This window comes from Strix uralensis, chromosome 22, assembly GCF_047716275.1.
Source record: "Strix uralensis isolate ZFMK-TIS-50842 chromosome 22, bStrUra1, whole genome shotgun sequence".
Lineage (NCBI taxonomy): Eukaryota > Metazoa > Chordata > Aves > Strigiformes > Strigidae > Strix > Strix uralensis.
The window spans coordinates 3471864-3494894 of NC_133993.1; the positions used below are offsets into that span (position 1 = coordinate 3471864).

Here is a 23031-nt window from a genome sequence, read left to right on the forward strand (position 1 = left end):
GCTTCTCCATCCTCAGCCCTCCCTCTGGTCTGCTTGCAGCATTTGTGGTTGACGACGTAGAGTCCATCTTTGAGGAGCATCGAATCTGCAGCAACATCAACCTCTGCCACATCCTACAGACAGTGCAAGACAAGGGCGTGTTCGTCACAGATGAGAACAAGTTTATCTTCACTAATGTTCTGGTTGGGCACCGGGCCACAGCTCGCTTCAAGATCCGCAATGTGGACAAAGTCCCCTGTGATGTGGTGCTCTCCATCAAACCCATCCGTGGGCAGGTATGATGGAGAGGCCGAGGTGACGGGGGTGGGATAGCCTGCCTCGTCCCACACATTCCTGGCTTCCTCCTGCCCGGACTAGTCCAGCTCAGGGCAGCTCAAACTGCAGGGGAGAGCAGCAGTGCTGGGGTGACAGTTGGGTTGAATTCAGCATGTCTCAAGCAAGGTTTTGGCTCACCCCTCTGGGTGTTTGTTGGGAGACCTGAACCCTCCTGAGTATCTCTTGGAAGCACGCTCACAGGGGGACTTTTACTGGACTGATGTGCCAGGGCTCAGAGCAGACTGTTTCCTCAGGCTCCCTGGTCTTTTCCTTCTCTTTAAAGGCCAATTCTAGGTTATTTGCAGGGTTTTCCATGCAGCCCCCTCCTCCCAGGGGTGCTGGGGTGGCTGCCCAGCGCTCAAAGCGAGCTTTTGCACGCCTGGGCTTTATGGCCGCTCCCTGTGCAAGGTCAGCACCACTCTGGAGTCACCCCCTGGGATGGAAGGAGCCCATCCAGGGAAGCAGGAGGGAAGACACGCTGTGGGGGCTGTTCCCCACGATGCATAGATGAACAAGACTGCATCACGTTGAAGGATGTTTCCTCCTAACACCGCTCTGTGGGTTCCCCCAAGCTTAACAGCCACATCAGCGACATTTTCAAGGTGGATCCCGTCCGGATGGGTGTGCCCAGCTGCTCCCATGCCTTTGCCACGGTGACCTTCACTCCGCAAACGATGCAGAACTACCAGTGCACTTTTGAGGCTTCCCTTGATGTCCAGGCAAGGTAACTCACCCTGGGAAACCTTGGGGATGACCTTTCTAATAGCTGCCTCTCCTCGGGGAGCACCTAAGGCCCTCGTTAACCCTGACTCTTTCAGTAGGCCTAGGCAGGGTGCTTAGCATTGGATCCTATAGGCAGCAGTAACTACTAGACAGAGCAGAGCAGAAAAGTCAGAGTCTTAGTTTAGCCTGTGGGAGTAACTATGAGGACAGTGTAATATTCAGTAGCCAACTGGAAGTTACTGAATCAGAAAAAAACAGCGATGTGCAACAGCTGAGCTGGGGCTCTCCAAGGCCAGAGGATTAGATGCAGCAGTTTCTGTGCCAGCAAGTCAGCAGGCATTATTTCCTCCTTGTTTATGTTAAAATGAGATGATCCTATGTGATTACCAGGGCTATATTAAGATATTTGATGTTAAAGGAGCGATTGGACCCTTTATAAAAGAGGAGCCCAGTTCCTCTGTCCTGGGACCTGTGTACCGGGGCTCTGACCTGCTCTTCCCCAACCCTTTAGTGGCTGAACTGGGACAAGTCAGCTTTCTGCCGTAACAAGCAATTCCTTTTTTAGTGTCCTTGGAAATAATCTTTACTGATGGTGTTATTTATTTTTCTCTTCTTGCTTTTATGCTGTTTTCATGCTGTGCTTGTGCTATTTGCACATGTCTCTCATCACCGCTGCCAGCAAATTTGCCACATCTCATCTGTTGCCTCATTATTTACGTGCTGTACTGCGTGATTCGATGAAGTGAAACGATATTTAACTGTTATTCTGGAAGGCTCTGGCTCTTCAGAGCAGGTCCCTCTTGTGAATGGCCCTGACAGGACTGGGAGGAGAGGGGTGAGGGGAAGCTGTGTCGTGGGGTACAGGAGCACCAGCCAGGGAAAACGCAGCGGGCAGCACTCGCTTCATTGCTTGCCAAGTGGGGAATGGGTTCGTACCAGCCCTAATGATTTCTCCTCTGCCTCTCCTGCAGCCCTGCAGCAGTTAAAGCACAGAGCCTGACCTTCAGTATCAGTGGGGATGGGAATCTGCCTCAGGTGACAGTCCTGCGCCCGGTCCTTCGCAATAAGAGCGGGAACCCTCTGCTGCTCTTCAGGAAGCTGTTGCTGGGTGATTCAGAAAGACTCCCCCTGGTCCTTCATAACGGTGGCATCGTACCTGTGCAGGTGAGGACCTGCTCAGGGGGTGCTCTGGTCTGGGAAGGTTCCAGAAAACGTGGGACAATGACTGACTTCTGCTTTGCAGGAAGGGAGTTCCTCTTGGAAATGTGTTTTTTCTGACTAGTCTGTCCTTTTCAGTTAGACACAACACAAGAAGGTTGGTGGAGTACTTTTCCCCCTGTCTCCATTCTCATGTTTTGGTTCTCACCTGGGCACATGTGATGTCCTAGTTACATTAGATTGTATTTGATCCCATTTTACTACATTTGAATTAAACTCTGTTGTAGTTCTGCTCCTTACTTTTAGTATTTTCCATCCTGTTTGGTTATATCTTAATTATATTCCAATGCCTCTGAACACTTTTTTTCCCTGTCTGATTTTACTTAAACTTTGTGCTGAGCTGTGTTTGAAGCGGGGAAGCGTGCTGGGTTCCCTGTGCTGGGTTCCCTGTGCTGGACCAGCAGCGGTGCGGTGTCAATCCATGTGCCATCTTGTACTCACACCAGTGGGGTTGTGTTCTTTGTTCCCTTTTCTTAGTTGATGATAGACCTGTTGGATGAAGGGGGAGTTTTCTTCTTGAAAGCCAGGCCCACCACACACTGCATCTACCAAGCTGCAGGCATGGAGGAGGACGCTCCTGGAGAAGGTAAATTCAATAACCATCAAGTGTGGTCAATCACACAGGGAAGATGTGTGCCCTGCTCTTGGCTTGGCCAAGCAGCAGCCAGATGTTAGACACAGTTTCTTTCCTGAGGCTCTCTCTACCCCTAGTTTTTCATGTGGACGCTTTGTACGGTTTCCTCCTAACAAGTTGTAGGAAGTTTTTATGTTCTTCTGGACATGGTGTGTTGAGTCGTGGGGGACTGTCACCACTTCAGTGGACCGCCTGAGGTCTTTGCTGCATTTGGGATGTTACCAGCCTGAACGGAGGCAGCCCTTGAGCCCACAGCCAGCCAACAGAAGCCAAAACCACCCTTTGACTCAGCTTTATGTATAGCAGGAGCTGGCTGGGTGCAGTTTGAGTGAGAGCTGGGTGTTACCCCGAGGTTAAGACACTTTGGCAGTGATATGCACAGTGGTGTCATAGTCTTGTGACCATAGGAGGAGGGTCTGGAACCATCGATGGGAGAACCTGTGCTTAGAGACAGCTGGGTTTCAACCTCTTATTCCTCCTATAGCCCATGGAAATATTTCCTCTGTACAGCTGTATCACGTGTCTCTGATTTCCATTGTTGTGCAGAGAGGAGGCCTCACACCGCTTCCCTGGTCCTGCATCAGGGGGAATCAGCAGAGTTTGATGTGCTTTTCAAACCCACCCTGGCCCAACGTGTGGAAGGGAGGATCCACCTGTCAGTGGTGGACAACCCCTACGAAGAAACCAACATCCAGCTGGTGGGTGAAGGCTATGAGGATGACTTCACGCTAGATAACATCCATGGACTAATAGCAAACAGTGAGGAGGAGAACACTGAGGGCAATCTGGAGGAAGACATAATTGAGGGTAAGAAAGGAGAGCCTGACAAGATGGAGCAAGGAATAGGAAAATCCACATTTCTGCTCACCTCGTGCTGGTGCAGGTGTGGTCCAACCTTAGCAGACAGATCCTGTTGCCTTTTGTAGCCTGGAGAGCAGCCACACTTGAGAACACAAGGGAAGATCCTCTGTCAAGGGAGAAGCTTGCAGGCTAGCAGGGAAGGGTCAGAGATACCAGCGTTCAGCTGAGTATCTCTAAAAGGAGGTCTGCTCGCCCGTGGGATACTGTGGAGATGAAAACCGGGTATGATAATCTGTGTCCTCTATATGAGCAGGCCTGTGCTGTCACCCAGCAGAGCTGGCGGTCTGTGAGCGTGCCAGCCGCGTGCGCAGAGGCAGTGCAGGCTGTACTGCGTGTCTCTGCACAGCTGCAACCATGTGTTTAGGGACGTGTCAGGGTGTTTCCCTGGAAGTGGTAGGATGGGGAGCAGCTGCATGTCCCAGGGGGAGGAAGGCTTGGAGCAAGGAAGAGTTGGACATAACGTGACTGTGGATGCGGGGGGCAGATGGACCTTGCCACATGCTGATATCCCTTGCTCTCATTCTTAACAGCTGCCAGAGTGGATCACATCCAGTTCGGGGACTGTCACATCGGGACACCCCACACCGTGAGCTTCACGATCACCAATCGCAGCAGGGCGGAGGTGATGCGGTTTGAGTGGCTGGCAGGCGCCCCGTTTCACTTCTCCCCCCAGGTGAGCTTGGATGGCTCTGCCTTTCCCCGCTGCTCAAGCAGTGCCTGGCGGGTTCCCGGGAGCTCGCAGGGAGTCCCCACGGACCGGTGAGAGCCCGGCTCAGAGCCATGTAGGAGCTGCGATCCCTGGCTTTGCTGGGGCAGGGCTGTCAGCCCCACAGAAAAGGCTCCATGTTACGGGAGGTGACATCTTTTGTTTGTACTTTATCAGACCTCAGGTAGATACACAGTAAGATGCAGATTCCTGGCACAGCTGCTCAGCACATCCATCCCTTCGCTGTCAGTGCTGCCCTTGCCAGGGATTCCAGTTTGGTCTTGGCTCTCTGGTTCTGCCTAGGTGGGACACCTCCATGCTGGCTGTGCTAAGAACATCACAGTGACCCTGAGATCGGACGTCGCAGTCGCCTTCCAAAAGCACCCTGTGAGGTGTAAGGTGGCTTGGATCGCTTTGCAGCTGCCGCCGGAGCAGGTTCCCGACTGGGACGACTGCCTGCGCACCGTCAAGTGGGTGGATGCCACGAGGGGCCCAGCAGCCACGTGGCCTGTCAAGAAGAAGGTGAGAAGCACAATAGCAAAAGCTAACTGAGCATCCACAAGAAGAACAGCTGACGGCAGCAGGCCGCCATCTCTGCTGGCTGAGCAGCTCCTGCCGCCTCCTGACATTTCCTCCACCCGTGCGGTTAACCAGTGGTGCATTTCAGGGGAGAGGTGGATGCACGGTGGCCTGATACAGCCACACAAGATGGGGAAGTCTTTTTGACAGGAGACGTTTCGCCACTTGCAAACTCTTGGTCTCTGCCAAAAGTGGAAGTGTTGCAGCCTGTGTTGAATGTCACATTTTATGACAATACATTTTATGGTGTTAGAATCTCTTCATCTGATTCGGTGCCTTTTCACCAACAAGGAGTTAAATCCACTGTGCTCTGTCTCTTGTTCTGAAGTGGAGAGCAGCACTAGTGCTCTTCTGTGTGTGCTGGCTAGCCCACCACCACGCTGTGGGCAAGCTTTGAGCTCTGCCTACACAGGGACCAGAGGTTCTGGTTGTGGTCTCTGTCTGCTGTGGGATGTCTCATTATGGAGCAGCCCAGGTACTGTGTGGCAGTCACGCAGGAGTCCGGAGAATTGTCATCTCCAGAAACTCTTGCTTTTACTATCGTTGTTGCCAGACACATTTATCTTGGGTGATGGTTCTTCCCTGGTTTCTGAACCATTTTAAGACCTGTAAACCAAACTTCTTCCCCATCAGAGCATCAGCAGTCGGAGACTTTCCTAGTGAGTTCACTCCCATCCCAAAATGCCCATCCCCAGCCGCCACCAGTGTGGCTGTTGCCCCACACATGACATCTGGAAAGCACTTTCTCCTCAGACAAGAAGGAAAAGGCGCTTTCTAGGTTTGTTCAGTCTTGGGGTTCTCCATCCACAGAGCTCCAGCAGGGGAACTCAATCCTGATTTGGAAGCCTGCTGGATTTATAGGGGGCCAGGAAAAGGATCAGACACTCTACAGGGTTGAAACCCAGGGGCTGATACCCGGTCACAGTCCCCGTGGGTGTATTCACAGTCATGGTGGTGACTGCTGTGACCAGTAGGTAGAAACAAAACTACAGTGGAAGGGTCAGATCTGGTCATCTTTTGAGGGAAATTAATGGGAATGGTCCTTTCTAGCCCCTATATGTGGCTGATTTTAGAGGCCAGAAGATTCCCTGCTCAGCCTGGCTTTCTGGGCTCTGGTCAGTGATTCTTCCCTCTCCTGTTTGGAGGTGATTGAGACCGACCCAGAACCAGCTCACACTGTCCTGGAGAAGAGCATCCGCGAGGTGGAGCTTCGCCTCAGTGCTGTCGTTGACTATGCCGAGTTCGAGCTGAAGACCGACACGATTGAGTTCGAGGAGACCTTGCTCTTCCAGACGAGGATGTTCACGTGAGTGCTGGAGGCCAGGCAGGGACCTGCAAGTGGGGGCTGCCTTTGCCCAGGGCTGACCCATATCTGCTTCCCCAGAGCTGCGCTGTGCTCTCCGGTGGCCACTGCTTTTCCTTCTACTCATGGTCCTGTGCCTGCTAAAGTTACACTGACATGTTTATTGCTCGGCCACTTAATAAACCTCTTGTGATTTCTAACAGGCTGATCAGCCTTGGAGGGGGGTGCTCCTGCCTGCTGAGTCTGAGGTTTCAGCTTCCACACATAATCTGGCACATCCCAGGGCCTGGAGATCTCCCACATGTGGACCTGAGTCCCTTCTAGGGCTTTACATTCAGTCTCACCTGCTGTTCATCCCTTTAAACAAACCCTTTATTGTTTCATCCTTTCCAAGTCCTGGCTGGGTGCTGGGGCCCATCTATCTGCACACAAAGCCAAGCAGGAGATGGTGGCTGCCATCGCACCAAGGTGTGCCAGCAGAGGGTCAATTCTGCTGTGCCTTTCTGCTGAGAACAGCCGTGGTTTTGCTTTCATTGCGTGTTGCCTGTCCTTACCTGCTCAAGGATGGGTTTGCAGTCAAAATAACGTGAAACAGAGACGTAAGACCAGAATAAGTCTCCTGGGCACCATGTCTGCCCTTTCCTCTGTAACTTCCAAACTTGGAAATACTTCTGGGGCAGCCCAGGGCAGCAATCTAGATGTGGCAGAGTTGTCTGGGAAAGAAGACGCTACTCAGCATAAAGAAAGGGGTGTCAGGAGCCCACCACGCAGTGTTACTTCTCTACTCACTTTGTATTTAATAGGCTTTTTCTTTTTTTTTTTTTAACTCCTTCTTGCTTTTCAGTTTCCAGCTGTCCAATACAGGGAATGTGGCCCTGGAATACACCTGGATGGCAGCTGTGGAGGATGAAAGGGCAGTGAGCTGTGCTGGGGAGCTGCTCCCACCCAGTCTAGATGGTAAGGGACTGGCTCTGTGTGACAGCTCAGGGTGCCCAGGGCATTTTGGTTGGCAGCTGAGGGCTTGGGGAGATGACCATGCCGCTTCCCCCCAAAACATGAATTGCTTTTTCGTCCCTGTCTGGTCGTCCACTTTCATCAGCATCTTCCCAGCTGCAGCTGGAGACTTTTTCCCTGCCCCCTCTCTACCTTTCCGAGCCTCCTATGAGTGCTCTGACACTTGTGCTCTGCACGGGAGCTGAGCCTGGCTCGGGGGAGAGCCATGTGGTGGGTCAGGACTGGGAAGGGGGACATTGGGGCACCTCTTTGGGAAGTCTCTGAGACTGGGGAAAATTGCTGGTGTAACGACGAGTTAGCTGACCTGCAGTCACTGTCCGTGTGCAATTCCCTGATCCAGGGAAAGTGCGACGTCACTGTCGAAAACTAACCCTCCTAACTCGGACAGGGGAGTGTTTGCTGCAGGCAGAGCCCCTGCGCACAGCAGCCATCGGAGCTCAACGGCAGGGCCGTGACTCACCAACCCGCAGTAACGCGGTTGTGTCTGAGCGCACAGTCTGCTGGGGAGCAGCGTGGTTCTGCGGGGAAACAGGGCTGTGTGTCCAAGAGGTCTCATCAGAAACAGGAGTGAGGAGAGCTGGCAACCCGTGTGTTTCCTAGCACAGGCAGCTTGCCTGATGGTCAAGATGGGAGAACTCAGCCAAAGTCCTTGATGCCCTGAATGTGCTCATCTCCCTCCCCTGCGGGTCCTGGTGTTGGCTCTTCCCCAGCACAGGGCACACTTGTGCTGAAGCCAGTCTGCTGGGCTGTGCCATCAGCTCTCTGGTCATTGGTTATGAAAGCCCGACAAAGAGGAAGCGGGGAAAGGGTGTGAAGGTCAGAGCAGCTCTGTTCCCCAAAGCCTTCTCTCCACCACGTGTAACAAGCAAAACTCAATTCTGCAGGCGACAGGGGAGCAGGACTTAACGCTGTCCTTAATGAATGTGTCCTTAATGCTGAGCGCTGAGGCTGGCTGTACTGGGGCATGAAATGGTGCCCAGAAATCTACCCAGGTGCTGTAACACAGACATCTCTACTGTTAGTTCCTGGACATGGTTTGGGAATGAAAGCTGGCCAGAAACCATTCTGCAGAAGTTTGCATCTAGGTCCCCAGTCCTGGAGATGGAGAGAGTTTAACAGACTGGAGTGAAGCAGTTGGCTTCAGTCCTGGGCCCGTTGAATTTGCTGACATACACATAGCCTCCTGTCCGTCATCTCAGTATCTTTACGGAGTGATGTTCAGTGGTGTGTTTTGATCCAGGCAGCTCTCTGGGTCTCTGCTGGGCCTTGTCACGGTATTTTCTGGCCCCCACCCTGTTCTCCACCTGTCTGTTCTCACTTTCCCACCTGTCCCCAGGACTTTCTGGGATTACGATTTAGCGGGCAGTTACACAGAAGCAAAAAGTGAACTGTGCACTCTCCCTGTGCTTCACTGGGAGTGCTGCTGAAAGCCCGTGGCCAGAGGTGCTCCAAGTGCATCCCAGCTCCCTTCTGTCCACCTGCAGCAGGAGGCAGAGTTGCTGGGAACAAAGGATTTTCTCCTTGAAAAAAGATGTCATGCTATAACCTCTTCCTTTACCGCAGGGAGTTTCCTCGCCTCCACTTCTGGTGCCTCTGTGAAGCTCCAGTCTAGCTGCTGTTCGAGGCAGCTGGGCCGCGCTCTGGAGCAGGTCTCTTCCTCCCTGAGCTCGTCTCTGAACACCATCAGTGACACCCCACCATTCTCTGTTGAGCCCCGCAGCGGCACCATCCCTGCAGGACAGGAGCAGCTCTTCCAGATGAAGTTCTCTCCGGTGTACGTGGGGGACTTTGAGAGCCGAATGCTCTGCAGGTAGGAAACATCCAGGCACTTTTCAACTCGTGCTACCGCTGGGTAGTTGCGGTATTGCCTGTGATTGGGGTGGGTGGGAGTGCAGACCTGGGGACAGCCAGCCCCAGCGAGGCAGCAGAAACAACCAACATACAGGAACAAAGACAAATGATCATCCAGCCTTGGTAGAAGCAGGTATGGAGACACTGGGACAAGACACTGTATGAAATATTAAGCTCCTGGAGGGTTGCAAAATCTGGAATGAGAGATCCAGAAAGGCTGTCAAGGGGCCAGCTAGGCCCTAGCTATGCTTTCGTATCAGACAAGCATGGCCACCTTATCTACCTAGAAACTGTGTGCTGCAGTCGGTCTCTGTGTTTCTGCCATTTCACCTCCACTGCCTCTGGTGGGGAGTGGAGTTCTGTTTGATTTGCTGATCACTGCTTGCACGGAGAGAGGTGGAACACTGTGTGCTGCACAAGGAGATAAACAAGCAGCTGGCTGGCTAGAAATGTTAGTCTGGCTAATACTGGTCCCTTTCTTCCTAGTATTCCTAACCTGAGGCCAAATCAGAAGGGCCCAGAGGTGGCTGTGAAGGGGAGAAGCCTGATGCCACTTTGCCACTTTGAGCTGGAAGACTCTGACTACATCACTGCAAAAAGGCGTGTCCCAGAGTTGCAAGGACCAAAGGGGGCAACGTTAGATCTTGACACAAGAGTGATTGAGTTTGAGGCAGTTGGAGTGCGTGGCAGGCACAGCAGGTAAGTGTGTGGGCGTGGCTTCTCCTGCTGACCGTCTCCTGGTCACCCTTCTTAACCAGAGACCTCTCCAGCTGCTCTTCCAAGCCTCGGGGCACATCTGTACCTTGTCTGTGATCTGCTGACCCTTGGCCACCTGTTTCGGGCCTGGAACAAGCTGGTCACTGAAGCCAACTGGCCCATTTTTTGTTCTCTTTGTCCCTTTCTTCAATAAGGTATGGGTCAGTCTGGGAGGACCACGTAACCCCAGCTTGTGCAATAGGGCCAGTACAACTTTGTCCCTTTGAAGAGCATCCTTGGGACATTCTTGCTCCTTTGAGATACCAGTCAGACATGGTCAATGAAGGCTGCAACCACAACCAAGACTACCATCTTCCAAAGGAGTCTTACTGGACTTGATTTTTACCATTTTTGCTTGATCTTATCATTTTAGCACGCAAGAGTCTGGCCATATCCTTGTGAATTTCTTTGTCGATAGCCATTAATCTGTAACCACCTGGGAAACAGACAGGGCCCTTATAAAGCAGATGAAATGTTTGTGCTCCCAATCTTGTTCCCCTGTACCAAATAATTCCTTCCGGATAGTGTCGAGGACGGGCAGTGCCTGATGTCTGCTGCAGGACAGAGTCACTAACGTCCCAGCACCACCTTAGTAGTCCTTTTTGCTTTGTGTTCCCAGGACCTTCATGGTTATGAACCCAACCAGTTTCATGTATTCCTTCCAGTGGACTTGCCAAGACCCTGAAGCCCCACCAGAACAGGTGGCTTTCTTCTGCCGCTCAGAGAGGGGTCGCATCCAGCCAGGGAAGCAAGCAGAGGTGGGTGCAGAAAATTAAGGTAGACGCAGTACACGTGTATGCCAGTTTAACACCGGCTATGTCTACACTGACTGGGTGTCCCATCTCACTGTGAGCTTGCCAAGACCATGAAGAAACCTGTTGACTGCAGTGTAAATGAACTGGCACATGAACCTGTTCTCACCCTGTACCCCACATCTGCTATGCTTTTGGGCTGTAAGTGGCACAGCAGCCTATCTCTGAGCTCACAACAACCTAAGGTGGAGGTTCCTGGGGTTTCTTGGTGGTATAGACTGCACCCCTTTCCCCTGCCAAGGGCAGCAACTTTCCTTCATTTGCCTCTTTCTCCCACAGATGAAGTTTGAATTCATCCCCGGGCACCTGGGCATCACAGAATCGTTCTGGGCCTTTACAGTCCCCGAGCAGAGCATTTCAGTCCCATTCCTCTTGGTGGGCAACACCACCGACCCGCTAGTGACTCTGGACAGATCCCACCTGAACTTCCAGTCGCTGTTAATCGGTGAGCACCGTGGTTATACCTTACACCCTCAGGTGTGGACCACTCCAGTTGCACCAGCAGGCTCCAACAAGGAAGCTGGAAATGGAAACGGGCACTTGTGAGCGGATCATCCAGCTCCTGGCACCCAAGTGTTCGAGGAAGGGGAAGGGGGGAAGGCGTGTGTCAGGGACATGGCCTGTGGTTGGGGCTGTTCCCAAGAGGGGATTTGGGGGTGATGCAGGGGAGCCCAGGGGGTCAGAAGTATGTTTCCATGTTGTCATCCTGAGCGTGCTGTGCTGCAGGCAATGCTCCTCGCTGCAGATTTCCTGCTGGGCTCACAGTGGGCAGCGGTGCTCTGGTGGCCGGAGGAACCAAAGGTTTTCAGCGGCTGCTTTGTTCTCTCCCCAGGGCACGAGGTACACCAGACTATCACTATAATCAACAGTGAGAAGGAAGCCTTCAGCTTTGCTTTCAGAGAAAGCTCTCTCTTCTCAGAGGGATGCAATGCCTCCGTGAAAATAGAGCCCTTGGAAGGATCCATCACTCCTCTTTCAAGGTAATGGGGCTCACAGGCCAGATTCCCTCTCCTGCATCCCAAACGCTGCGCTGTCCTTTTGCTTTGAGGCTTTCTCCCCTCTGCAGTCACCAGGTGACTCTCAGCAATAGCATCCATCTGCTTTGTTTTGTTCCTTCCCAATGGGGACACCACAAAACTGCAGGTTTCTCCATAAAGTGGCTGTGTTGGGGTTACCCCAGTCTTCTAGGCCCCCTTCCTGGAGAAATTCAGGCTTTGGATCTTCTAGTTTTGATGACAAAAGCATGTTTGGTGGTATTACCCCTGTGACCCCTGAGCCAGCAGCTCTAAGCGGGCAAGGTCTCCTCTCTTCCCTGTGTTCCTTTAGTGACAAAGCCCACCACACGCGGTCGGTGCAGGGCCAAGAGCAGCAAAGCACAGACGCAGCACTGCAGCAGCATTTGAGCCCATCATGGGGACAGCAACAGGCTTAGGCGACGAGCTGTGTTTTGCAGGATCACCTGTCAGAAAGCAGATGCTCTTTTCTTGTAAACTGCAGCCATGACTTGCGCTCAGATGTGATCGTGAGTTCAAGCGGTATAAGCGGTCACCAACTCATTTGCTGATCCATCATGGATGTCCCTGTGCCCACTCCCAGCCTGCCAGGGTGTAAGGAGAACACGTTAGCTCCAGGCAGCTTTGCTGTGTCTTAAAAGATGCTGAATTTTGGCTTGCCACAGAGTGCAAGAGAGCATCCTGTATCAGTTACTGTGGCTCACCTGAGAAGTGGTAATTCCTTATATCTCTGTAGTTTGTTTGGCTTTGATCACATACCCAGAAATTACCCACAGAAATTACAAAGAGGCAGTTTGGTGGCACCCACATTGTGCTGCTGTCACAGGAGCTGGACGACTGCTCTGGGCAAAGAGGATGTTACTTACCCTTGTCATATAGAGCGGAGAGACTGGGGGTCTCCACGAGTGCCCTCCTCTGTGTCTGGGACAGAAGCGGGGTCTTGACTCGGTGGTGCCCTGTAGCACGTGGGCAGGGCAGTAAGGTCAGCATTAGCTCGGGGTTTGCTGCCTTGTTGTATCCTCTGGCATTTCATTGCATGGGATCATCGTACCCTAAGCAGGGCTGACCAGGGCTTGCTCCATAGTGGAAGGCCCTGGAAGGGCAGAGTGCTGCTCCTGCTTTCTCCCAGGCCTGGGGCCTCACCAGGGCCATTGCACAGCTGCTCTCCCATAGAGCAGGCAACGTGTGGCCAGGAAAGCCAAGAGATGGCGAATGGAGCAAAAAGGGTCTTCTCTCGCCAGGTTTCCCATTACAGTCTTCTTCACACCAACACTAGAAGGAGAGGCGGTCTTCAACCTCAAGTGCGATGTCAAGAGGAAGACCCAGCCCCTCTCCTTGAATATCAAGGCCACCGGCTATAGCGTGCACACGTCTGTCAGGTGTGAGGACAGCGACGGCTGTGTCACGGAGCTCAGTGCACGGGAGATCAACATCATTGATTTCAAGGAGGTGAGCAGCACTGCTTCCCTGAACCATTTGCCCCACAAAGGCCTGCAAGGTTGGGCCTGAACCAGGAGCTTCACAGAGATGTTTGAACACGAGGGAATGTTTTCCTTCATTTATGGGTCTCTGGAGGGAGGGAGATTGATCTTTCACACAGGTCATTAGCTGAATATGAAAGATGCAGGAGCACATTAGGGAGGAGCACTTGCTGGGCAGCTGACACTTTGCATGTGCTCTAACCCCCAGTCCTCACCGCCTTTTCCCTGCAGGTACAGCTGAACGAGAACGTCCAGCATCTCTTTAGCATCCACAATAACAGCAAGTTCAGCTTCATCTTCTCGTGGAAACTGAGTGGCCCCGCAGCCTGTAAGCGGGTCCTTACTGTCACCCCTCAGACAGGCGTCGTGCAGGCGGAGGGGAAAGCAGAGACCCAGCTGGCTTTTCACCCACAGAAGATGTGCTCTTTAAAAGATGTGGAGCTGACACTGCAGGTAAGGCACCAGGGTTTAATACGGGACCTTCGCCTTCCCTACGCAGCAGCTTGGCAGCAGGAGCCCAGAGCTAGGGGTGAGCTCTGTCACTGAAGAGCCTGAACAAGGCAAAGAGGCTCCTGCTGCTGAAATAAAGAGCCTGACAGCTTCTGAATGGAGTATTTTAATAAGTGCTTACCCAGGACAACTTTGGGAAGCGCTTTTGTGGCAGGGCACATCCCCCAGGCCCCCTCTGCCCCTAATCTGGGGGGTCCTAGATGTGTGTGGAGAGGGAGCTGTTTCTCCTTGCCAGGCCTCTGCTGCGCTGGTCCCACAGCGCAGAAAGGTTCTGCCAGCATGTGGCTGCACAGCTCGGCATGTGACTGCACAAACCAGGGCCACGACTCTCCAAAAACCCATTCCGTCTCAGACCAAGCCTTCCACCTATTTCCATTCCGGGGTCTTTTGGCACTTGCTTTTCCTTATTGTCAGTGCAGGCAGCTGCCCCCATCTTCTTCCTCAGCCATCTCTGGTGTTTGCAGTTCCCACCTCTTCAGCGGGCTCATGCTGTCTTTCTCCTCGCCAGATCAACCAGGGTCCCACGTTTACCTGCGTGTTCCTGGCCACTGTGGTAGTGCCCACTGTCCACTTCTCCACTACCAGACTCAACTTTGGAACCTGCTTCATCTACCACGCTGGGATGGCACCTTCCTGTCAGACCCTCGTCATCACAAACCAGGCAGATAAGGATGTGAGGTAGGCCTTCTCCACACACTCCTTCGGCCCTTGCTTAGCACGTGCCTGCTCCATGTCCTCATGAGCACTGTGGGTGACATCCTGAGGACACAGGGAGAGGAGACAGGAGAGCCCTAAGTAGCCCTGACGTTGTCTGAGCACACACAGCCTTGTGACACCTCTGCTCCTCTCTGCTGTGCTTTCTGCCAGTCTGAGCTGCTTGTTCACCAGCACCGCACACCTGCATGTGGACTTCCCAGGGTACGTCCTACGCCCAGGAGGGACAGTGGAGATGCCCATCACTTTCTATCCCAGAGAGGTTGCGTCTTACCATGAGCTCATCCCTTTTGAAATCAACGGTCTTTGCCAGCAAACTATTGAGGTTCGAGGAAGGGGCACGGAAATGAAGGTGAGATGAAATCCAAATCCTAAAACCCCAGGTGGCGCAGACCACGGGCACGGCTTTCTCGCTCCTTTTCCTCGTCTCTTGCCCAGCCTACCACGTTTTAGCTTTCTGCCACAAGGGTGTCAGCAAACCTTTTCTCCTTCTTTCCTTTTGCTTTATATTAATCCCTCCTGCCTTAGGTTGATGTTGTGGAACCACAAGGAAAGGTGGTGAAGCTGGGAGCCCTCTCCATCGGACAGACGGTGAAGAAGATTGTCACCATAGCCAACAACAGTGCTGCTCCTCTCACTTTTAAGCTCAGTCTCAAGTCCACCATGCCAGAGCTGCAGGAAGCTGGGGTAAGGCCCCTTCCTTCACTGGAGAGTGCTTCGCTGTGCCTCCAGGGATGCGTGCAGGTAGCTGTGAGCTGCTCTGGGTGGGAACTAGTAGCTAATTACAGTTGTGTGCTGTCCCGTCCTCCCTGCTGGGCAGCGTGAATGCCTCATCTGAGCCAGTTGTCAGGACTCCCCTCATAGCCAGAAGTGAGAAGAAGGTACCATTCCTCACCTGTTTCAGACACATACGTTAGGATGCGGCCATGTATATTAGGTATGGAAAGGTAACCTTTAAAGACCAAGAGTTACGGCTCTCTTGGAGCTCAAGTGAAATTACTTTGGAGGACGTAGTCCAGCTCACCATGGCCAGATGCACACGTCACAGGAAAATTCCTTTGGTAGCTGGGGATCCGTACCCAGGAATGAGTAGGACTGGGGCAATGTTGATGGGAACGGAACAGGAACGGGAAGACTCTATGGAGGATTCACAGCTCAGTTGCCAGATGAAGTAGTCTCCACTCATTTCTTTGGGCAGGTTCTCTGCTTGAAGCCCACCAATGAACTAAGTCTGAAGCCCAAAGGAGAGACCTGTAAAGTGGAAGTGACCTTCTCCCCAAGGTGCCGCATCCAGCCGTTCGCCGAAGAAGTGATGTTGGAGTGCAGCGGCCTGGTGCGCTCCCTCTTCGTGGTGCGGGGCTCCTGCCAGGGCATCCACGTGAGCTTGGACCAGGAACACCTCAGCTTCGGAGCGGTGGTGCAGCAGAGCTACACATCCCGGCCCCTCACCATGCAGAACACGGGTGACATAGGAGTCAAGTAATGCAAAACCCTGTCCTCTCTGGGGGCTGAGATCTTGGGGGAGGGTTGGATGGAGCTGTAGCTTGCCCAGAGAGTTGCCTTCTGCTTTTCCATTCCAGTGGGGAGTTGTGAAGCCAAGGCTGTGCAGTCAGGCCCTGGAAGTTAGCAAGGGGTACAACCAAAAGCTTGTTTACGGATGGGTGCAGCTGAGTCCTGCCCAACCTGAAGCCTTAGTGCCAGGTGGCTCAGCACCCTGCCTGAGGTCCTGTGGAAAAGCCCCCAAGAGGATTAGAAACAGCACGCTGTGTTTGCAGGCTCCTGGTTGCTAATCGTTCTTTTCTGTCCTTGTGCTTTCCTTGGCAAGGTTTAAGTGGGACATCAAGAGCTTCAAGCCAGATTTCTCCATCAGCCCCACAAAGGGTTACATCTCCCCAGGAATGGACGTCCCCTTCATTGTGACCTTCCACCCCTCTAAGCTGAGCCGTGCTATCCAGTGCGAGGGCCTGCAGTGCTTCATCGAGGGCAGTGAGCCGCTCCGGCTTACGCTGGCAGGATGCTGCACGGAGACCCCTGTGTCCAAAGAGGTAACTGGAACAGAGACAGGACGGCTCCCCCCTTACCCCGCCATTTGCACCACATCTCTCCCAGGGCAGGAACTGGAGAATCTTATGGGTATAGAGTCACTCCTGCCTGTCATCCTGCCTGGGTGTCCCAGAGAGCTATGAAAACCCCTGGGCAGGGTTCCCAAAATCTGTGAGCCCTGTAGTTGCCTTCCTCCCCTATTAAAGGTGCTGCTCCTCCAGCGAGCACCTCAGCTGTCCTGGCTCTGCCCTGCAGCACCCTTGCCATGGGGACACCCTGCAGGGCTCTTGTGAGACACCCCCCATGCCCCCCAGAGCCACCCAGATATAGCTACAATATCGCACCCACAGCCACACTTTTCCTCCCCGTTGGGGCAGGGGAGGGAAAGGAAGTAGGAGTGGGCAAGGCATCTGCACCCAGCTCCTGGGGCACAGGGATGCCATGTGGAGGACTCCTGGCCCTCACAGGCCTTGCAGGAGGGTGCAGCTGGGAGGTGTTGGCTCTTGCTCCCAGGAGAGAGTCCGGAGGTGCTTGTCAGCCTGCCCACGAAGGGGCTGCACGGCTGCAGGTCTTGTCCTTGCACAGGAGAGAGATCCTTCCAGGGCTTCCAATTTTCTTTCTCCCCACCTAGGGAGGTGGCATCCCCCTTCACCCAGCATGCAAAAGACTCGTTCCTCTCCCTTCTCTAAGAACCAGCAGTTTGATTTACACCAAAAACTATGGCTCAAATGTAAGTTTTGTGTACGACAAGGAAAAGCTGCTCCCTGTGCATAAAGCTAGTCAGAGTGGAAAGGGTTCCTCGCTGTGACCAAGCAGCCTCTGTGCTCCTCTGTTGCAGACACTGACTTTCACATGTGCCGTGCGCGAGAAGCACAGCCAGACCATCCTGCTGTCCAACCCCAGCAATAAGGACTGCACCGTGCAAGCTGTCATTGAGGGGCAACACTGGAAAGGGCCTGAATTTTTCCATCTAGAGGCCAGTCAACAAAACAAGCCCTACACGATCACTTACGAACCCCTAACCATGAGCTCTGAGAACAAGAAGCATGAGGTATGTGAGCTGTGCCAGCACGCTGACCCTCACAGTGTGACCCTCATTGCTTTGGGCAGGAGGTTGGATGAGATGACCTTCAGAGGTCTGCTATGAACAGAAATTATCCTGAGATCCTATGTTGGAAGCTGGGTTTCTTGGTGGCTAGAGGCCAGGTGTAAGGGAAGTTCAGGTGGGAGGTCTGGACTGACCACTGGAGCAGCTAACCTCAAAAGCCAGGCTGTCTGACAGTCCAGGAAACGAAGTTTGTTTTGTGCAGCTCCTGGTCGTTGCCTGTGCAGCCCAGGGGGGCTCAGAGACCCCCGTGCTCAGCCCTGTGGGCTGCACAGGCTCCCCACGCCCTGGGCACGACCACTTCTGCCCGCACTGCCCTGCTGGGGCCCTTTTGCAGCATGCAGGGAACTAGAGGGGAGAAGCTGCCCTGCCATTTCTCAGTGCCCCCCTGGCCGTGAGCAGCCAGGTGGGAAATGACACCGAGATCTCTCTTGACATCTCCTTCAGGTGCTTTGGAAAGAGCCCTTCCTGCAGGTCTGGGGCTGGGCAGATGGGGGTGACTGGCCCCTCTGGTTGCATGGGCAGACCAGGGGCAAGCTCTTAAATCAAGGGGGTCAGTGCAGAAGGGCTCTGGGGTGTTGGAGCTGCTGAGGTCCTTGTCCCACTCCAGCTGAGCTTCTACCACACCAGAATTTAGGCCTGAGTGGAGGCTAGAGACTTGTGGGCGCAATCTCCAGGGTGCTCAGCAGATCTGTGCCCTGTGGGGTTGCACATGCTCAGCATCTCTTTAACGTACAGCCCTGCATGAAGAGTCCCACAGTTTTCAGCTGCTCTGGAGGCAGAGGAGATGCCCCAGGGTAGGTGGCTGTGACCCACTGGCACCCAAAATGACTGGATATGAACTTTCCATGGCTCACCCTGGCTGGTGGGACCCTGCCGTGCCAGCTGACAGGCAGTAATGCTGGGGCAGTCGAGCTCAGCGGGACTGCCACCCCCTTAGCACGGCTGTCCCTGCACGAGCACAGGGCTGGCAGCTGATGTGCCCAGGGAAAGGGGTGTTAGGATGGTCAGAGCAGCTCTGCTGCAGGGCCGCTGTGTCCTTGCTCTGCCCAGACGTGCTGCCCGTGTCCTGTGGCTGCGCCAGCCCCAGCGGGTACGACGTTGCCATCTCCACCGGCGCAGGACACGGGGCTGTGGTCACAGCTCTGCCAGCTGGACCTGCCCAAAGCTGCTCAGGTGGCAGCCTGAGACATATGGGACTGTCCAGGTGTGCTGGAGAGCCAGTACCTGGTCCAGGCAGAGAGCAGGAGAGCTCACTTACCCTGTTTCTTGTCTCCAGGGCTCCCTCTATTTCCCATTGCCGAATGGGACAGGCTTGTACTACCTCCTGCAAGGGACTGCTGAGACCCCAAAGTGTTCAGGGACCATTTTCCAGCAGGTGCCATGTAGGACTTCCTACACAGAGCTCATCCCTGTCTCCAACTGGCTGAACAGACCACAGAGGTGAGTCCAGCCCAGGAAGTCTCATCCCATCAGCAATCCTGCAGCGGCACAAGGAAGAGCTTCCCACTGCCTTGGGCAGCGGAGCTGGTGCAGGGTCTGGAGCACAGGTCTGATGGGGAGCAGCTGAGGGAACTGGGGGGGTTTAGTGTGGAGAAGAGGAGGCTGAGGGGAGACCTCATGGCCCTCTCCAACTCCCTGACAGGAGGGTGCAGAGAGGGGGGATGAGTCTCTTGAGCCAAGGACCCAGCGGCAGGCCAAGAGGGAATGGCCTCAAGCTGCGCCAGGGCAGGGTCAGACTGGCTCTTAGGAAGGATTTCTTTGCAGAAGGGGCTGTTGGGCGTTGGAATGGGCTGCCCAGGGCAGGGGGGGAGTCCCCATCCCTGGAGGGGTTGAAGAGTCGGGTTGACCCAGCGCTGAGGGATCTGGTGGAGTTGGGAACGGTCAGGGTGAGGTTCATGGCTGGATTGGATGATCTTCAAGGTCCTTTCCAACCTAGACAATTCTGTGATTCTGTCTGGAAGCTCCTTCCTGCAAGCTTTTCACTCTCCTTGGCCATTTCTGGCCGTAGGTGTCTGGGATCACGCCAGCCACATTCTGCCTATGCAGACCCATCCCGGAGGGCTTTTCCTCCCAGGTGGATGAGAGCTGGCTCCCTCGGGGGCATTGAGGAGGAGAGGGGCTGGGTTATACCCCACCACGAGGGGTGTCCTGTGGGAGTCCTTCCTGTTGACCTTCACTGAATCCTTCTCACCCCCAGGTTCCTTGTGGTGGTGGACATGCTCAAACCAGAAAACCTGGAAAGCAGTTCTGTGCTGCAGGGGCTGGAATACATTGATGTGCCAGGCTCTGCCAAGAAGGACTACAAACTCACCTTCCTCTCCTACAAGGAAGGAGTCTTTAACGCAATGGTAAGTGTGGACACAGGGCTGTGGGGCCTTCCAAGGAGCTGTTGGCTCCCTGAGAAGCTACACACCTGCTCTCATACCTCCCCGTGCCTGCTGGTGGGACTGTAGGTGTCCTGGGTGGGTACTGAACAGCAGGCATCTCTCCACACCCCCCACTCACCTGTCAGTCTCTGCGAGGGTCCCACTGGGGGCTGCTAAGCACAGGTGGGCCAGGACATTGGTGAGCTGGAAGCAATGGGCAGTCGGGAGAGTATCAAGTAGAAACACCACACACGCTTTCCCCAGCCTCGCACTCTTCCTCCATGGCTGCTTATGGCCATTCTTGAAAGCAGGGTGCTGAGCTTAGGGTGCTCTTGAGGCTGGCTTCAGCACAGCTGATATATTTTTATGTGCAGAATGACCAGTGCTGCCCTTTTTTCTCCGATTCAGGTGACCTTCCTCAACGAGGTGACCAAGGAGTACTTGTTCTACATGGTGACTTTCAAGGCCACTGCTTCGGGACCCATCAGCACTGTTGAAGTGACCAGTGCTGTTCGGCAGAGAGTGTCTGCCACTGTCAAGGTGGACAACCCTCTGCCTGTCCCTGTGACGTTTGCTGTAGGTTGCAAAGTGCCCGATGTCAGTGTTCCCCCACAGTTCACTGTTCCTGCGCAGTCGGAGGTAGGAGCAAAGCTCATGCAGCGTGCTCTCCTCTCCTGCAGCCTTTCTGGGAGTGGGTGGTCCTGAGGGGTGATGGGGCTTCTTCCCAAGGGTGACAGCTCCCACCTGCTAATAATCTGGAGGGGAAGCAGCATGTGAGAAGATCCCTAGTGGGAATAGCCCTGCGCTGGTGGATTCTGCCATGCTACCCCTTGTGAGATGCTCCCATCAGGCCTCACAGGGCAGGTCCTTGTGCCACAGGCTCTGTATTTAGTGTGGGTATTTTCAGTTTAGAGTGACTGCAGGGCATGCCTCACCCCACTGGCAGGGAGTTTGCAGCCTCCATCGATAGGTGTTTTGTGCCCTGGGGGAGTAGAGGGGCATTTTAGGGTGGGAAGCTTCTGAGATAGTGCTGGAGGGCTCTGAGCTGTTGGGCACTGTCCCCTGAGTGAACTGTCCCCCAGACGTAGCAAGGCTCTGCCCCAGAGAGAGGGACCTGGAGCAAGGGAGGGTGCTGGGCTGCCTTCCAGCACTGCTGGAGCACACCAGGAACCGATTTCCCCCATTGCAGGCCCTGCCTTCCCCATCTCTGCCTGACCCAGTGGCTTTTCCTTTTGTTCCTCCCAGGCCGATCTCGTCTTTGAGTACCAACCCCTGAAAGTGGGTGAGAGCTCCGGGCGCCTGGTGCTCCGGAGCAGTGACTTGGGCTCTTTCTACTACAACCTGCACCTGAAAGCCACCGTGAGCGGGCTGGAGGAGCCCCTCTACTTCTGCACCACACTGGGCTCTAGTCAGACCATCACCACCAAAATAATGAATTACGCCCGGCAGAAGACCAACTACCACCTCCAGGTGACCCCAGCCTGCCCTGGGCCCTTGCTGGGAGGCAGCTGGTCTGGCCAGCATCAGCCCTCTCTGTCAAGGGATCCTGACCCTCTGGCTTGGCCTGGCAGAGCTGGCGTGGCCACGTGAGCCTGCGGGTCTCCCCACCAATGCTGGGCTTGTCCCCAGCCGGCCTGTCTTCACTTGCAGATGTTCTCTGCTGCCCTTTCTGGAGCTGCTCTTGCAGGTCCCATGGCCCACACAAGACTTCCCCGTTACTGCCAAGGCTGGGGTTTAAGGTCCCCCAGAGCTTGGGTGCAGGGTTGTCCCTGCTGGGCACGTTTGGACAGTCCTGACGGCCATTCCTCATGGGCAGGGGGTGGGGGGGACAGGCGCAGTGACAGGCAAGGGACAGGGACACTGGACAATGTGATGGTGGGGACCTTCCGTTTCTTCCTGAGGTGCTGGCTCTGCTTTTGTGACCCGCCCCCGCCGGTCTCTTCTCTCCCCTGTGCAGACCAACTGTGCAGACTTCCTGACAGAGAAAACCATCGGTGTGGCCCCTGCCAGCCCAGGAGGCTCAGAGGTGAGCATGGACGTGACCTTCGAGCCCTGCCAGCTGGGCGAAGCCAGGGCCATGCTGCAGCTCTCCTCCCTGCTTGGTGGGGAATACAGCATCCCCCTCTTCGGCCTGGCCCTTCCCCCCAAGTCCCAGGGCCCCTTCCCCATCCAGGCTGGTGGCACCATCTCCATCCCCTTCAAGAACGTCTTCCTGCAGCCCATGGCCTTCCAGTACCGGGTGGAGCACCCGGCCTTCACCCTCAGGGCCCCCGAGACCTTGTGCTCCAAGCAGACCACCTCCCTCTCCGTCTCCTTCGAATGTGGCCTGGGCCCCGGTGCAGCCCCCGTCACCAGCAAGATGGTGGTGTCCTGCCGTGGGGCGGGGGGTGTCTCCTGGGTCTACTACCTCCGGGGCCTCCCCCCTCACAGGTGACCCGTGCCCCCCCGGGAGCCCCTCGGGCTCAACGCTGCGGCCCTTGGGGCGTGACCTGAGGGCGCAGTTACCGCCGCAGCGGTCACTCTGGACTGACCCCCTTCCCTTTGCAATAAACCCGCTGGCTTTGTAATAAACGTTTTGGACTAAACGCACTGGTTTTGGACTAAACCCACTCGCTTTGGAGTAAACCCGGTGGGGCCGGTGGCACCAGGGCTGAGACGGGAGCAGGCGGCCTCCGCGCAGGAACGCTCCGCAGCATGGCGAGCGGTCCTGTGGTCGGGCCGGGGTGCCCCAGCGCCGTGGGGCCGGGGGGGTGGAGGCCGGCCCGGTGCCCCGGGGAGGGCCTGGCAGGGGGGCTGGGGGTGGTGGGAGCCGGCCCGTGCTGCTCGGGTGGGCCCCGCCATGCCCGGTGGAGCTGGCGGCGGGAGGAGACCGGCCTGGCTCCCCCGTGGGAGCTGGGGGCTTCAGGGGAAGGGGTTACCCCCAGGGGCTCCGGGGCACCGGGGGGGCTGCAGGCGCAGGAGCCCAGGGAGGGGACTCGGGTGGCGCGGTGACCCTGGCTGGGGACGGCGCCCTGGGCAGTGCCT

General features: G+C 55.0%; 1 protein-coding gene across 29 annotated transcripts in view; it reads left to right on the forward strand.

The window, feature by feature from the left end:
* LOC141953550 (hydrocephalus-inducing protein homolog) overlaps window positions 1–23031 on the forward strand; it is a 176786-nt gene that overhangs the window by 148629 nt on the left and 5126 nt on the right. For 24 of the 29 annotated variants that reach the window (XM_074892194.1, XM_074892195.1, XM_074892179.1 and 21 more), the window contains 28 exons: window positions 40–275; window positions 888–1039; window positions 2010–2202; window positions 2734–2842; window positions 3437–3697; window positions 4282–4424; window positions 4761–4979; window positions 6182–6342; window positions 7184–7296; window positions 8917–9163; window positions 9691–9903; window positions 10580–10718; window positions 11052–11217; window positions 11605–11752; window positions 13027–13234; window positions 13498–13719; window positions 14285–14454; window positions 14644–14842; window positions 15019–15177; window positions 15689–15969; window positions 16316–16535; window positions 17165–17263; window positions 17372–17584; window positions 18918–19081; window positions 19839–19989; window positions 20416–20646; window positions 21253–21477; window positions 21965–22592. In XM_074892194.1, the coding sequence (XP_074748295.1) occupies window positions 40–275; window positions 888–1039; window positions 2010–2202; window positions 2734–2842; window positions 3437–3697; window positions 4282–4424; window positions 4761–4979; window positions 6182–6342; window positions 7184–7296; window positions 8917–9163; window positions 9691–9903; window positions 10580–10718; window positions 11052–11217; window positions 11605–11752; window positions 13027–13234; window positions 13498–13719; window positions 14285–14454; window positions 14644–14842; window positions 15019–15177; window positions 15689–15969; window positions 16316–16535; window positions 17165–17263; window positions 17372–17584; window positions 18918–19081; window positions 19839–19989; window positions 20416–20646; window positions 21253–21477; window positions 21965–22441 (5519 nt within the window). In that variant the 3' untranslated portion in view covers window positions 22442–22592. Of the gene's footprint in view, window positions 1–39; window positions 276–887; window positions 1040–2009; window positions 2203–2281; window positions 2354–2733; window positions 2843–3436; window positions 3698–4281; window positions 4425–4760; window positions 4980–6181; window positions 6343–7183; window positions 7297–8916; window positions 9164–9690; window positions 9904–10579; window positions 10719–11051; window positions 11219–11604; window positions 11753–13026; window positions 13235–13497; window positions 13720–14284; window positions 14455–14643; window positions 14843–15018; window positions 15178–15688; window positions 15970–16315; window positions 16536–17164; window positions 17264–17371; window positions 17585–18917; window positions 19082–19838; window positions 19990–20415; window positions 20647–21252; window positions 21478–21964; window positions 22593–23031 lie in introns of those variants that run through there. The other 5 variants (XM_074892198.1, XM_074892199.1, XM_074892204.1 and 2 more) reach the window with 4 other exon arrangements.